This window comes from Poromitra crassiceps (assembly GCF_964638095.1).
Source record: "Poromitra crassiceps genome assembly, chromosome: 22".
NCBI classification, from domain to species: domain Eukaryota; kingdom Metazoa; phylum Chordata; class Actinopteri; order Beryciformes; family Melamphaidae; genus Poromitra; species Poromitra crassiceps.
Genome location: NC_139647.1, coordinates 4,423,917 through 4,439,993, shown reverse-complemented (window position 1 = coordinate 4,439,993; position 16,077 = coordinate 4,423,917). Strand labels below are relative to the sequence as shown.

The following is a 16,077-nucleotide window of genomic DNA, read 5'->3' as shown; positions in this document are numbered from 1 at the left end:
AGACTGGTGGATTTACGTGCGGATACTTAATGTCCAAGACACACTTACTTGGTAAACTGAAGTCTTGATAACTAGGAACGCTGTAGCACTTGATAGCTGTCTGCAAGGTTCGAAGATGGGAACTGTTGCAGAAGGTTGCCGTGAGATTAGTCTATGGACAACTGCAGAGCACTTGCAGAGCAAACCTTTATACTAGGTCCCGAATATGACATCGCCTTGTGTTATGACATCATCAGTGAGACCATCAAAGATGACATGGGGATTACGACTTATGACATCATCACTGTCGACATCCCAATGATGACATCCTAACAGCGTCCAGTGACGTAGTCAGATAGTGTAGTGTCTGATGTAGTCATGACATCATCTAACAGTTCGTATTCATGGGGAGATGTAGGTATGACATCATCTAACAGTATTCCAGCGTCACATTTCCCAATTGCCCTTTCAATTAACCTTTAACTCATGATTAACCTTTGTATAAAGTAGCCTAACATAATGTGTGTTGACCTTGAGTGTACTTTTATGTATGTATTTATTTATGTAATAATTTGTCTATTATTATTATTATTGTTGTAACTTGTCACTTTGGTCCAAGTTGGGACTACTTGATGATACTTGGACCAAAGTGGTCCCATGTCTGCAGCTAGTCTCAAGAATAACACAGCAGTACTGACAGCTAAGGTAACAGTGAGAGTGCATCAGTAGCTAGAGTCAAAGATAATCACAGTTGTTTTTTATTAACACAAAAACAAGTAGGCTACAGATCTGTGTGTGTGTGTGTGTGTGTGTGTGTGTGTGTGTGTGTGTGTGTGAAACGTCAATGTAGTTGTCAAAGATCAGTCAATATTGCTTGTCTTGACTCACATGCTTATCTTATGATCAATTATTTATTGCCATGATAAGGAAAGGGGGTAAACATTAGTCACAAAAATGACACAAGGCAAACAAACAAGGTGTGGTACAACAGATTCCTCCATTTCCCATACTTATCCAATTACTTATCCAATAATAAAATGGTCAAAAATATTCTCTTACTGTCCATCTCCCATTATATTATACATACAATTCCTGTCAAATATACTTAAAGTGACTGATCATTTCCCCGGAAATTGCAGAAAAGGATCCCATGTTACTAAAATTACTGGGTTTATTGCTTAGTTTCTTTCCCGATATAAATACTGAACTTTTGGAATTTAAATGAGACTGGAAAAACAGTTCCATGTATCCTAAATATGTCTTAACATGCCTCTGTCCTACTGTCTTGCCATCCATAGAAGTCCTCTTCAGGCAGAACTTGGTGGCTCTCTCCAGGCGAAACTCCTCTCAGCCCAGGGTTAGGGTAGAATAATGAAAATTAAATCATTTTCTCTATAGGGTAGAATAACCATATTTGTATCTGGTTGTTATAACCTTATCCTGTCTCATATTAAGCAGTAGCCAGTAAAATAAAAATGATGATCCGATCACATCAGGTTTGTACATCATTCCATATTTATTACACCACAGGTTTCAGTGTACACAACCAACACATGGAATTAACAAAAATAATTTGCAACCATGTAAGACATGTTGGGAAATTCCATACAAACGCCTCTGACTCCATTCCTACTGCGTTGTTGGTCCAGCTGTGGGCATAAGCAAAAGGTCCCAGAGGCACATAAATACTATGAAGACAAAAGACAAAGACAAGCCACTGTGGTACAGAGTAACAGTACAGTATTGTTAGAGAGTAACAACTTATTTTGGGTTCAATTTAAACCATACATCTTGAGTACCAGTAATCACATTTCACCATGGTAATGTGAAACTGGTCGATTATATTCCAAATTGTGGGTTTGTCATTTACACAATGCAGAGCCAGTTGTACAATTAAAAAGGTAGACTTATTTGACAAAACACAAAGAGGAAAATGGAATGTCAGACATAGCACAGAGAACAAAACCATACAAGGACACAGCACAAGTAAGAGAAAGTGATTGTGTTGCTATAACCTGACTCTGCCAGATGGGGGCGGTATTGTGTTGCTATAGGTCTCAAGAGATCACAAAATTACATTGTTATTATACATTGGAATGCATCAATGAAATGCCTTGGAGAGTGGGACGATAAATAACTAATGCATCCTTTGTGGTGCCCTTTTGTGGCAAGCTGTGAAACAAATACAATTAAAAAAATACTTCATCTGTAATAAAACAAAATTAATCCACATTAGTAGGACTATGTACTCAGTAGTAGCTCCGATAAGCAAAACGGTCTCATCAGCAAATACTATGCTTATAAGTTCAGCGATTACTTCTCAACAGTTGTAATATTGACGTAGCCTGGTAAACCAGCTGGTCACGTGAACTCACATTTCATTTCGTGCACTGTGCCAGTAGAGTGAGGTTGTGCCAGTAGAGTGAGGTTGTGCCAGTAGAGTGAGGTTGCCTTTGACACCAATCGATACTCATCAATGTATTACCAGCCCCAAATAGATGAGGATTGAAGAAAAACACGACTAGACCAGTGGTTAAGGAGAAGCTACACTGTAGCACACAGAGTGAGGCTTTGGCTCCCCCTGCTGGCTCTACTTCTTAGCCTTTCCCTGTGCAGCCACGGCCTCCATGGCTTTGCGTACGGTCTCCTCGTCTCCCAGGAACTGCATGGGCTTCACCGGCTTCAGGTTCTTGTCCAGCTCGTAGAGGATGGGGATGCCTGTGGGCAGGTTCAGCTCCATGATGGCCTCCTCTGACATACCTGCAGGTGGCAGCAGGTACAAACAGAGCAGTTTATACAGGTCAGTAAGAGAATTTATATCCTGTTAGATTATGTCATCAGATTACAAAAGAGATAACTAATCCCTTACAGTTACAGCAGAAAAAGATGTAATCACGATCACAGTTACATTTAGTAAAACCTAAGTAAAGTCTACTCTGCTGGCTTTTTGTAAAAGCACCAGTGCACCAAAAAATTTTTTTATTAGAAACCAGAGATCAGTGAACTGTAATCCAAAAAAATATTAGGTTATTGTATTATTAATGAGAATCAGGCGACACTAGATAGATTGGCTGAGAGCCTCCGGTAACCAACACATTAAAGTCTGAATTGAGTAGCCCATTACAGAGCTGTTTTTTGGGGGGGAAATCTCCTCCTGAGCAGCATGCCCCCGGACTCCAGTAGTCAAATGCAGGAAATGTGTTCAAAAGTAATCAAAAAGTAACAGAAAGTAATGTTACATTACTTTAATATTGTGATACTTGGATTATGTTACGGATTACAACTCTTAACAGGTAACTAGTAATTGTATCGGATTACATTTTCAAATCCTTCCAATCCTGGTTACGTTCCATTAGAGACTTGTTATCGTTGGATCAGCACAACTGTTGGGAGGACACAACTGCATTCATGAAAACAGACTCTGGATTATTACATGGGGAATGTGAGCAAGAGAAGCCTGGCGTCTATATATATATATTATCCCTCAGTTATTATCACCTACAGTTATCACCTTCAGGCCAAATCCTATGCCACAAAAGTAGCCTATAACTTTATATTGTGTAGAGCAAATGACTTTCTGGTGGACCTACTACTCTGTATGGGCTGACAAGATAGGAGATGATCAATCATCATGATCATTGATGTCTCATAATGTCAAAATATCAATATTCCCCAAAATAATAAACAAGCCGTCATTGGACTATTTCAGACTAGAGAGTGCTAAATCAGTGATGAGGAGCAACACCTACAAGAATTCAATTAAGCTCTGTATTTAAATTCGAAGGCCACCCACCCTCCAGGTGCTTCACGATGCCTCTCAGACTGTTGCCATGGGCAGCGATGAGCACCCTCTTCCCCTGCTTGATCTGAGGGGCGATCTCCTCGTTCCAGTAGGGCAGCGCCCGCGCGATGGTGTCTTTCAGGCTCTCACAGGAGGGAAGCTGCTCCTCAGTCAAGTCCGCATAGCGACGATCCTACAGACAGAGCAGTCTCAGTATGTGACCATCCTACAGACAGAGCAGTCTCAGTATGTGACCATCCTACAGACAGAGCAGTCTCAGTATGTGACCATCCTACAGACAGAGCAGTCTCAGTATGTGACCATCCTACAGACAGAGCAGTCTCAGTATGTGACCATCCTACAGACAGAGCAGTCTCAGTATGTGACCATCCTACAGACAGAACAGTCTCAGTATGTGACCATCCTACAGACAGAGCAGTCTCAGAGACGCGGATAGAGATAGCAAAGATATGCCGGATCACTTTCTCTTCAAGCTCGTTCCTCACAAATCCACCATATACTCACTTGGAAATAGAGAGCACAAGTGTGAGTTGGGAGTTTACGATTAAAGGCATGTCCAAATGTGAGATTTAGTTTGAGTGAGTGCAAGTAGTGTCAGAGTAAATCCCAGAGCAGCAATGAATAGAACTGTAACTTTAAAAGCATTGTGGAGATAGCTTTGTCTACTTTCTTTTTTTACGTCATTTTACAAGTTGATGAAATTGACCTGAAAAAGTAGACATTTTCTTTATGTGTGAAGCACACTGAATTTGCCCTGTTCATGAAATGTGCTATATGTGCTATAGAAATAAACGTTGCCTCGCTTTCATTCTGCACTCAAATAATCAGCTGCTTTCCGTTTTGCTCATTAGCAAAATTCTACAACTAATCAACTTAGCTTCCACAGCCAGTCTGGGGTCATTATTACCGTGAATGGCTGCGTCTATGCAGAGGGACTTCTGATCAGTTCCCATCTTGACTAAACTTTGAACTTTAACCCAGAATACCTCGCTGTTGCCAGTCATATATTAACTCACCTTGGACACGGTAGAATATTATAGCATTAGGGCTTATGCTACAAAATACACAAGTCTCACATATATCAGTGTGTAGTGTAGCGATCAGGATTAATTTGCACCATGTGTGAAATTAATTCATGGTCTTGCTGAATGTGCTGCAGACAAGGACATACTATAGAGACATTACCTTAAATCTCAATAACACTCATAATAATAATAATAATAATAATAATAATAATAATAATAATAATAATCAAAATAAATGTCTGCTGTTGCAACACTCGTTCCTATGATGACAAACTTGGTAAATTGCTCAACTGCAGCGCCCACCATACTGTTTGTTACGCCTGGGGGGGAAGAGTTGATCTACCCAACCACGGGCAAAGTGTTGAGTGTCAAGCCTCTTGGCTAGGTGTTGTTCAGACCTGCTTTAAGCAGAGCATCAGGTCTTACCTTGCCGATGATGGAGTAGAAGGCGTGGTCTGGGTCCATGGTGGGAGGAGGGGTGTCAAAGGAGCGCCTCCAGATCTTCACCTGTGCCTCTCCGTGCTTGGCAGCCGTCTCGGCCTTGTTCAGCCCGGTCAGCCCGCCGTAGTGACGCTCGTTGAGCCTCCAGGTCCGGTGCACCGGCAGCCACATCTGGTCAATGCTGTCCAGCGCCAGCCACAGGGTCCGGATGGCCCGCTTCAGCACAGAGGTGTAGCATATGTCGAACTCGTAGCCGGCGTCTGTAGGGTTCAGAGACCACAAAGAACTGGTGGTAAAGTAAACACACATCTGAGTACAGTTTGTATAAGGATCCCCCCCACCCCCTCTGCATAGCCATACACTGTTTTAAATCAAACCCGTGCGGTTCAATGCATTCCACGAGTGATGTTGTGATGACAGTGTTGTGATTTACTTTTTGGTGGGGAGCTACTTTCCCTCAGTCTGCCTTGTTTTCTCGTTGAGGAAAAGCAGCTGCACACGATACTAACATTACTTAACAGCTGCATTGCAGTGTGGCGGGGCCTACACTGAGACTACTGGTGGTGGAGAAACTGCTGTCTCTGCCGGTATGACTGTTGGTGGAGAAACTGCTGTCTCTGCCGGTATGACTGTTGGTGGAGAAACTGCTGTCTCTGCCGGTATGACTGTTGGTGGAGAAACTGCTGTCTCTGCCTGTATGACTGTTGAACATCTGAGTCTGGGCAGAAAGCCTTGCACTTTGATTCTGAGACCTACACCAACATCTGATCTTTACCAATGATGACGTTTTAAATCAAATGGCTGAAAACTAATTGTAGCTGCGATGGAAAAAAAACACCTCAGCATCACATCATCTACATTTACAGTTAGGCCTATTCACAGAAATGAGAAAATACACCACAAAAGAAGAAAATCAGAGTGAAGAAGCCGACTCCCCTGCCCTGTAAAGGAGAGACTCGTGGGTACCCGTAGAACCCATTTTCATTCAGAAATCTTGATGTAAGAGCTCTCTATAGGGACCGCTTTGACCAACCCCCCAAACCGAAATCAAATGTCTTTACAGTAGCGTTATTTACCCCCCTTCCCGACAAGCTAGCATTAGGTAGGTCTTCTAGTTTCATATGAATTAAAATTGAGCACGTTACACAGCCTCTGAAAACAGCTGTGCTATCGAGATGATTTCACGAGCATGCGCAGAACCGCTAAGTAGCACATTATGTAGCTAGCAGACGGCGGTTATGCAATGTGCACCATGGGGTTCTGTTCTGCACCAGTGATGAGATGAAGATACAGTCGGTGGTCATGGGTTAAAGTGCTCATCATCACGTACCTTTCAGGGCCTGCCCGCCTCTCTTCGCCTCCCGTTCTCCGGTTTCGCTCAAATCAGCATCGAACCAGCCGCAGAACCGATTCTCCTGGTTCCAGTTGCTCTCTCCGTGGCGAATCAAAACTAATTTGTAGGCAGCCATTGGAGAAGTCTGTCCGGGTCGTTCGTTTAAATGGAGAAAAATCAGAGTTGGAAGCTGTGGGTGGATGGTGGCACTCACTGTTCTGCTGCTGTCAAACCTGTGTCAAACGTCAAACCGGCGAGGATTTTTATCCCGTGGATTGGTTGCTTTCATAACTTCCTGGTACTTCTCATATCCAATGAGATTCCGTAAAAGTGTGTGCTTTTTATTTCTCGACCAATGGCAGTGGTGGGCGTCAGCGACGGGGACAGTCCCTTGACCTTCATACATTGCACACTTTATTATGGACTTGCTCATCCACTGGAGGGCAGAACTATCTATCTATCTATCTATCTATCTATCTATCTATCTATCTATCTATCTATCTATCTATCTATCTATCTATCTATCACACACGCACGCACGCACGCACGCACGCACGCACGCACACACACACACACGTTTTTTTTTTCTTTACAAAACCGTATTCCTACGTTACAAAACCTCTGTATTACGAATGGTATTACGTCATATCTGCTCTTAATCTCGTTGGTATTTTGTTATGTAGGCTATCATAATTTTTTAATAAAAATGCCATTTAGATGCAAATAATTCATATTCCTAAAGAAAAAGATCATAGTAGGCTAATCATTTTTGAAGGATATATATTACATAAATAGCACAGACAAATGTTATGTCCCTGCAGGGATATAGTGTCTGGTAGGATCTATTCTAGACTGATGTTTTGACCCACACTAGCCCATAGACATATATAAGGCTAGATGGCTTAAGGCGGAGTCACCAGCGTCGTTGAAGCGCCGCCATCTTGCTACGGCAGGCTTTCTGGTACGTTCTCTGGTAGCTGTTGGAGGGTGCACAGACAAAAATACTCATAACTTGCTGAAATCTTGACGGATTTACAAACGGTTTGGTTTATTACAAGCATATTCCGTTCCCGAGATATGGCAACAACAAAACAAAAAACACAAAAAACACTATATTTTTGATGGGCTCCAAATTACACCAAAATTATACCGAAGCATCTATGCCATGAGAGGGATTCAGGCACAAAGTTTCATGCAGTTTCATCCATTTCCGTAGGAGTTATGATCATCTGATGTGATAATACTAACCCAACAACAGATGCTCATAGCTCCTAGCAAAATGGATGAAACTGCATGAAACTAGGTGCGTGAATTCATCTCATGATGATGATGCTTCAGTTTAAGTTTGGTGTAATTTGGAGCCAAAAATAATAATAAAATGTTAGCGTTTTTTTAACCCATAGATATATATAAAGCTGTGGTGCCGTAGCAAGATGGCCACCATGCGACGACGTCGCTCTCCATTGACCGGCAGCGCGGGTAAGCCATCTAGCCTTATATATGTCTATAAGCACTAGCCTACCACCCACTGCTGCTCTCCCCACCACTGTCTTCTTCTTCTAATGTTTTATGGCGGTTGGCAAACATCTTTTGTGCATTACCGCCACCTTCTGGATTTTAGCAGTTACAAAAATATTCTCTTCAGTGTGAAAAACAAAACTACGTCCACCCAAAATACTCCAAAACATAATAGTGTCCATTCTTCTGTCACCCAGACTCACTCGTCTGGGTTTTATCAAATGCTTCCCTCAGTATATTGTCTAGATCTTTCCCAGTTACATCCACCACACGTCCAAAAACCTCCTGGCAGCGTCCAGCACCATCTCGATTCTCTCCGTCTTCCCCGTCACATCAACAGCACAGTTGACCACCATAGCAATGAAAGCCAAAAATTTCCTCTTTTCTACACATAGGTCAGCTCGATCCATTTCCTGCTCTTTCTTCTCCGGTTCCTTCTGTACCACCACCCTATTCCTCTCTTCTCTCTCCCACCCCCATCTCTTAGCAGCTTCCACATACGACATTCCCCTAGTTTGGTGTCCCACTGTTATTGTTCCCCCGAACAACATGCACTAGGAACTAACAATCCTATTGTTACATATTTTCTTTTTTAATTTTGAGTTAAGTCCCTTATTCTGAACCATGCTCTGAACAATGTCAACATATCACTTGATCTCAGTGACCCTGAAAATATGATTTTTGATAAGGATAATATTAATATTATCCTTATCAAAAATCATATTTTCAGCATTTAATTAATAAACCAAACTTGTACTTTCCACTTTGTTAAGGATATAAATCTCACTATAATTCTTCCAAAAATAAATCATATTATCCTCTCTGTAGTACTGTGTCCCTACTTTATCAATACCATGAGACATAATAACCATAACATTGTATTTCAACAACAAAAATAAACTTTGTATCAAAACAAAATGTGCATATCATTACATTCCATTTGTCTCTTTTTTTTTTCTTTTTTTTCTAGGACGAGACCCATCCTTAATATTGCATTCCACCCAGAGTCTTAGCCAGAGTCCTGTAACTATACCCCCACTACTGAGTAAAGTCATTCAAGTATCCAGGCCTGAAAACCTGACGACCCGACCTGGTAGTAGTGACAGCATGTTGCTCTCTCACTAGACCCCGCTCTGCCACTTCTACTCTTGGCGTTTGTACCACAGTCCCTGTTGTTGTTGGTGAGGCAGGTGTGCTATGGTTGTGTCTGAGGTGACGACGATTCCTCCTCAGAACACCTCCTGACTCCAGTTCCACCTCATAAGACCTATGGCTCACCGGTTTGATGACCTTTGCTGCTCTCCAGACCTTATGTGGCTCAAACGGCTGAACTCTTACACTGTCCCCTCTTTTAAGAGTGTCCATGTCCCTTGCCGTGCGATTGTAGTATTTTTCCTGTCTCCGTCTATTGTCCATCAGTCCTTGTTCGGGGATTTGAATGCAGAAACATTCAGCTTAAATATCCCTTTTGTAACTTAGGTCCTGCTAAGTTGTCAGTCAAATCAAATTGCATCGTTAAAAAACAGGAACCACTGAAATAGTGTTAAACGTGTTTGTTTGCAGACAAAACAAATCACTTATCATAGTGTGCATGGAGTGCATTTTGGATCAATATGTTAGTTATGGACCTCAAACATCCCCTTCTTGCCCGAACCCCTAAGAAAATGCATAGACTGATGTCAAGATGTCTGCTTTCTACCACACAAAATCCACAAAAACTGGCAGAGAAATGGTCAGTATCTCTAACAACAACAACAACAACAACAACAACAACAACATTATCTTAGTCAATTTGGTTTACACTACTACCTCCAGGGGTCAATGTTTGTTCTCCACAAAGCATATATAGAAAAAAAATCACATGGATGCAACTGGGACGTATCATCAGTGATGTACCCTGGGGTCATAGGATGTTTCGGGTACTGCAACATCATACACCCTCGCCCAGGTGACCCAGCCGGGGGTTGATCAAGCCCCGACTTACGTCCCAGTATAGCTACCCACGGTCAGCCCTCTTAGGGAAAGACAGGGCCACTCAATCCGCTGCTCCGGAACTACTCTGCCGGGACCGGGAGGCTCTGGCACGTGGAGGGACTGGGCTCTGTGGGTTGACTCCTGTCCGGGCTCCTCATCCTCATCAGTTTGTTAACCAAAACCCCTAAAAAAACACATTCACAGTTCGGTGGCCTCGACAAGGCACAGAGAATCCGACCTGCTTCCTCCAGGCGACAGAGAATCCGCCCTGTTAAAGAAGCGTGTCCTCGCTCTCCTCTGTGTGCGTGCTGAGCTGGCTCTTCCTACGAGCGCTGATGGCTGCCCAGATACGACACAGCATGCCACCTCTGCAAGGGCAGGAAAGTGCACTTAAGACAGAAACTCAAAATATACTGCTGTAGATACAGATTCAAAATACATCAAATGCGATTCTTCAGGTGATTTCTCAGACCCCGCTGGACTGATTTTGATGACATTTTGACAGAGGATACATCTTTGACATAGACCAAAATATGAATAGAGTCAATGTGATGTCACAGATTGGTTTTTGGACTCCCGTTTTGACTCCCTGTTGTAAAGACAGGCATTTTAACATGGGGGTGAATGGGGAATGACTCCCTTTTGGAGCCAGCCTCATGTGGCCGTTCGAGGAACTACAGCTTTTAGGAGCCACTGTACAGCCACAATACACTGATTGGCCTAATGGAGGTGCTATAATTAAAGGTCAAAATCTTGACAAATCTGGTTACTGATTGTTCCATGGGGTGGACACTTGTTTTTAATTTAAGGTATTTAATCATCTATGATCATAATAGACTACTTGCACAACTCCACTACTTCCTGAAATGAGTAGGGCATCTTGGTTTGCTGTCCTACACTATTGGATGAACTGATTAATGTCAGGTGTGCCTGATCACTGTTGTTGTGACTGCAGCAGTCAGGCACACCTGACAATCAGTTCATCCAAGAGGAGGGTTAGGACAGGAAACCAAGATGCCCTACTCATTTCAGGAAGTAGTGGAGTTGTGCAAATAGTCTATTATCAAGATCCTTTAGCCCATAAATTGAACTGAGGCAGAGTGTTTTTGGTAGCTAGCAGCTCAGTGGATGAGCAGACACTCCCTGTGTGTGTGCATGAGGGGATGTGTGAGGGTGATGAGGCATGGAGGCAGCTCACCTTATACCGCTGTACATCAGGTCATCCCTGCAGGCCAGGCCCAGGAGACAGTCCAAGGTGAACTCGTGAGAAAGCAGCTAGGAAATGTCACACAAGCGTGAAATAAACAATTAACAAAGGAGCAAACTGACAAATTGACAGCAACAGTAACTGATATGCCTATAGAGACACTGCATAAAATAGGCCACGCCCATCACGGGGGAAAAGCTCCGTTCATTTCCACACACCAGCGTCATTTCCCTTGAATTAAACATAGCTAAAAGCTGTTGTGTGGTGGGGCTGCGCAGACAACAAATGTAAAAAATCGGCAGTTTTTTGTACTCCTGAGCAAAACAAGGAAGCCATTGGGAATTGGCGAGAAGAAAAATGTGGATCTAGCTGTCAAGGAAGTAAGTTGGAGTGTTCATCTTCCATATACGGTATACGATCTTTTTGTGCAACACGCACCCATGCACGCGACATAGGAGAACGCCAGGATTGGAGGGGGGGGGTTCTGTTTTCCCCCGTCTTGGGCGTGGCTTCTGAATGATGACGCGTTAAGCCTTTGGCATAGTCTTCGCGCCCAGCCAAGCGCATAGGGCGCGCGGCGATTTTGACGTCATCGCACGGGGCGTGTCGGGGGGCGAGGCCTGAGCGCGGCGCGGCGCGTCCATGGAGATTTTTCTATCAGCGCGTCGGGTTTTGGCACATTGTCAACATGGACGCTTTTGAGGGAAGACTCCAGGGGAAAATGGCGGCGATTGAGTGCCAGACAGTCTGAATGAAATTGAATGCAACGTTCCCAATTCTATGTATTAAATTCTAAAAAACGACCCTCAACATTTGGGAAGGCTAAGCCACACAACTAGTTTGTTATAATCGAACGTCATGCTTCGAAGGCGACTTTACGACAATGAGGACGGTGAGGACTCAATCACAGCAGATCTCCGCTGTTAGACTACCACAGGCACAGGCACCTTGCTTCCTCCTTCAACGCTTCTCTGAGAGATTTTGTTCGTACCGCCCCCTGGCGTTTCGGAGCGAGCTGCGCACTGACTATGTTCTGTTTTGGCCCACGCAGAGTGCGCGCGCCCTCCGCGGAGCCCCGCCTCCAGCCCGTGCGCGAAGAGTATGCCAGACGCTTTACGCAGTGTCTCTATTGGTAATTTCTCCCGTTAATCTACCGATTTCAATCAAATGGATGTTGTGGGCTTAGTTTGAAAGCCAGAGTGAAGTATCTGGTGTCATATGAAACTACATGACCTATACTAAGGCAACCAACCCATGTCCTCCTAGCTGGTCAGGAAGACGGGGGCTAAATAACGCTCTCCAAAGTTAGGCTACATTTTGGCCACGGGAAAAAAAATATTTTCCAAGGCCTCCCTTGACCTCTCACCTCTGATACCGATACCCCAGTTCAGGGGTTCCCAAACTTTTCAGACCAAGTACCACTACAGTATGTACGAAGCCAAATTTACGAAGGACCACTTCCACTGTGGATTATATAGATTTTTTTTGCCCCATGAAATAAAATTTGTGGATTTAACCGTGCAATAGCATCAGAAAAGGCTAAATAACAACATAAGACTATAATGGTTCAAAACACACACACACACACACACACACACGCATGCGTGCGCACGCACTAGGGGTGTCAAAAATAATAGATTATAAGATGCATCGCAATGCGGACCTGCACGATTCTGCATCGATTCACAAATGTCAAAAATCGATTATTATTATTTATTTTTTTAAATAATCAGATCAATCAAATAAAATATAATGGAAGTACATGCATTTGTTTATTTGGATCATAATACAATGCAATTCCAAATGCACTTTTATTTTAAAAGTAGCCACACAGTGAGAAAAAAGAAAGTGAGAAAAAATAAATCATGTATTGGGGAAAAAAGTGATGCATCGATTTAAGATGCATCGAGATGCATCGATAATCGTAATCGAATCGAATCGTAGCCCTCTGAATCGTAATCGAATCGAATCGTGAGGCCAGTGAAGATTCACAGCCCTAGCACGCACGCACAACACACACACACACACACACACACACACACACACACACACACACACACACACACACACACACACACACACACACACACGCAAACATAACATTAAGCTGTGAAAAAGAGGAGCCCTTTGAAAATGTTTTTTCCCTCGCCAAAATGTAGCCTAACTTTGGAGTGTTATTTAGCTACCTTCCTCAACCACAGGTTGAGAACCACTGTGCCACAACCCTTGAAAGCAAATGTTCAAAATCTCGATATTTCCAAAATATCACGATATTTCCGAAAATCGTCCCGAGCCCCCGATTTTTTCTTCTTCTTCTTTTTTGCAACTCTCTGGCGGACCACCAGGCGGGGCCCCGCAGACCACAACCACAGGTACCAATGGTATATATATATAATGCATGGGGTGCGCATATAAACCACATATAGTATCAGTTTGTACACGTTGGATCCTTACCTTATCAATAGTGCCTTGATCTACTGGGACAGCCTTGAGCCAGCGGACCAAGGCCTTCACCTCTGGATTAGAGCTTCTCTGCGGAGATCGCCCATCATCTAAAAGGTGCAGAACGATGACAGCCATTGCTAGCTTGCCTGATCTGGTACCACACATACAGGCATTATCTCATGGCGCTCATGTTAACCACACAGCAAAAACAGTTCTCGTGTTTCCTCAGCCAGACTCTTCATCATTATCCGAACTGACGAGTCAGGTGTGAACAGATGAGCTGGTGATCCAGCGGTGCACACCTCAAACAGAAAGCGGTTGGTCAGAAATCCACGGCCTGAGGCTCAGAAACAGTCATGAGAATCAGAGTATTGATAAACCCCAGGTTCCTCAAGAGGGTTGGGCTTCTTGTTCTTGACAAGGGACACACTGCAGCTTGTGTGGTTCATCATAGGACTATGGGCTGAGCTTTCACCCATAGAGCGCCGCAGGGATGACGTATTTTTGTAGTCGGAACGCGGAAGTCCCGGACTTCCTGGTTCTTCACTGTTTCTGCCTATGGGATTTTTGAATGGGTTTTTGCCGCGATGCTTCAAATAAGGTCTGTGGGCAACGCAAGCTTAATCAAACGCGAACCGGTGTTCAGCCGGATAATCTTCACACATGAGGACCACTTTCATGAGTTTTGAAGCGTAAATGCGAGCCCTAGAAGTAAAAAGCTCGTGCTAAAGCTGTGTTCACACCGAGATATTTATTTTTCTCTCTGTAGCTCGATTCAACCCTTTGGAATCGCTCTGTCGCTCTGTTTAAATCGCTCGTCAACAGGCACAATAATTGACGGACATCTGGGGGCTATAACGTTACGCAATGTCGTGATGTTTGTCCACTACGAGCCACCGTAGTTGTTTACAAGGTAAGCCTATCAGCGTGCTCCTAACGCCAGCTCTATACCGGTAGTACAAACTTCACTTCATGTCAGCTGTCAGCCTGTCAATCAGCTGTCAATGCGGTTGCCACACAATAAACCAGCGGTTTGTTCCAAGCCAGTGTGATCCTTGACTCACTCTCACACGGCAGCCAATCAGCATTGAGCAGCGAGCGACTGATGCCAGCGTAATTTCGCTCGAGTTGGGATATTTCATCTCGAGCGACGAGCAAATTTTCTCCCTATCGCTCTGTCTCTGTCGCTCGGACGCCCAGCGATTTTTCTCCCGGGCGAATATACACTCAATCGCTCGTTTGCATTGACTTTGTATGTAAACTCGATGCCAACGAAAAACTTTAATAGGTCGGTGTGAACGCAGCTTAAGCTAATCCAGAACTACACACAATGTCGCATAGGCTTCCACGTCACATCAGCACTCAACCTGGACTGTTGTTGATGTGTGCGCTGCTGTGCACTGATTACCCCAGGCTGAACCAGGTGAGGGAAAAATAATTTCCATGTTCGTCCTTTGAAGTGATGACGTTATTGACGTATAATATCCCCGTCGACTCAACAGTGTAGTCTCATTTAGCCGTTTGCTAGCTATCCGCCCTTTTAACGGCACGTAAAAGCTTCAAAACTCATAAAAGTGGTCCTCGTGTGTGAAGATGATATTACTAAACACTGGTTCGCGTTTGATTAAGCTTGCATTGCCCAGAGACCTTATTAGAAGCATCACCGCCAAAAACCCATTCAAAAATCCCATAGGCGAAAACAGTGAAGAACCAGGAGTGTTAGCATCGATGATTTCCGGACTCGTTCCTGCGGCTCTCTATTGTTAGACCATGCTAGATAACATCTTTCTGCATCTGATCCCAATAATGCATGATTCATCCTAATATATATTTTTTAGTTTGGCACATTTTCCTTACCATATTTGAGAATGAGAGAACCACATAATATGAGTTTTGATGACAATGCCAGACCTCCATCAAACAATATATACAAATATCTGAATGTTTATTTTAACCTGCTTGGATAACTGGATGGGCGGGGTCTGACACATGGAAACAATGCCAGAGAGTGGCAAACAAAAATTGCAGTTATGAATAATAAGATAGATTTTGGTCTTTGATTTACTGATTTGTAAATTGTGCAACATGTAAGGAATTTGTATTACGGTACTATGTATTATGTATTATATTGTAATCAAGTATTTCAATTATATGATGGTTTCATGTGAGTATGGTAAAAATAAGGCCAGGATAAGTGTTTTTGCTGGTGCAATTACTCAGGAAGAGCGATACATCTATTTTTGTTTATGAGAAGAGTTGATATGTTAATATTTGATTGACATGAATATTGAGTGAGCCTTGACTCACTTGTTTTTGTTTGTTTTTATTTATTTTTGTTGTGTTGTTTTTACTC

At 43.2% G+C, this 16,077-nt stretch overlaps 2 protein-coding genes across 2 annotated transcripts in view; both read right to left on the bottom strand.

Annotated features, from left to right (window-relative positions):
* Window positions 1-2,568: 2,568 nt before the first annotated feature.
* LOC310796503 (phosphoglycerate mutase 1-like) lies at window positions 2,569-6,818 on the bottom strand. Its single transcript, XM_083658701.1, has 4 exons — window positions 6,578-6,818; window positions 5,233-5,507; window positions 3,773-3,953; window positions 2,569-2,739 (listed from the first exon to the last, which is right to left on the bottom strand). The coding sequence occupies exons 1-4, from the start codon at window positions 6,714-6,716 to the stop codon at window positions 2,570-2,572; spliced, it is 765 nt and encodes a 254-aa protein (XP_083514827.1). The 5' UTR covers window positions 6,717-6,818; the 3' UTR covers window position 2,569.
* A 2,023-nt stretch (window positions 6,819-8,841) lies between these two features.
* LOC310796455 (mitogen-activated protein kinase kinase kinase 5) overlaps window positions 8,842-16,077 on the bottom strand; it is a 53,380-nt gene continuing 46,144 nt past the window's right edge. Inside the window, exons 26-28 of the mRNA XM_083658635.1 lie at window positions 13,734-13,831; window positions 11,271-11,347; window positions 8,842-10,440 (exon numbers count right to left, since the gene is read on the bottom strand). Coding sequence (XP_083514761.1) covers window positions 10,344-10,440; window positions 11,271-11,347; window positions 13,734-13,831 — 272 coding nt within the window. The 3' untranslated portion in view covers window positions 8,842-10,343. The remainder of the gene's footprint in view (window positions 10,441-11,270; window positions 11,348-13,733; window positions 13,832-16,077) is intronic.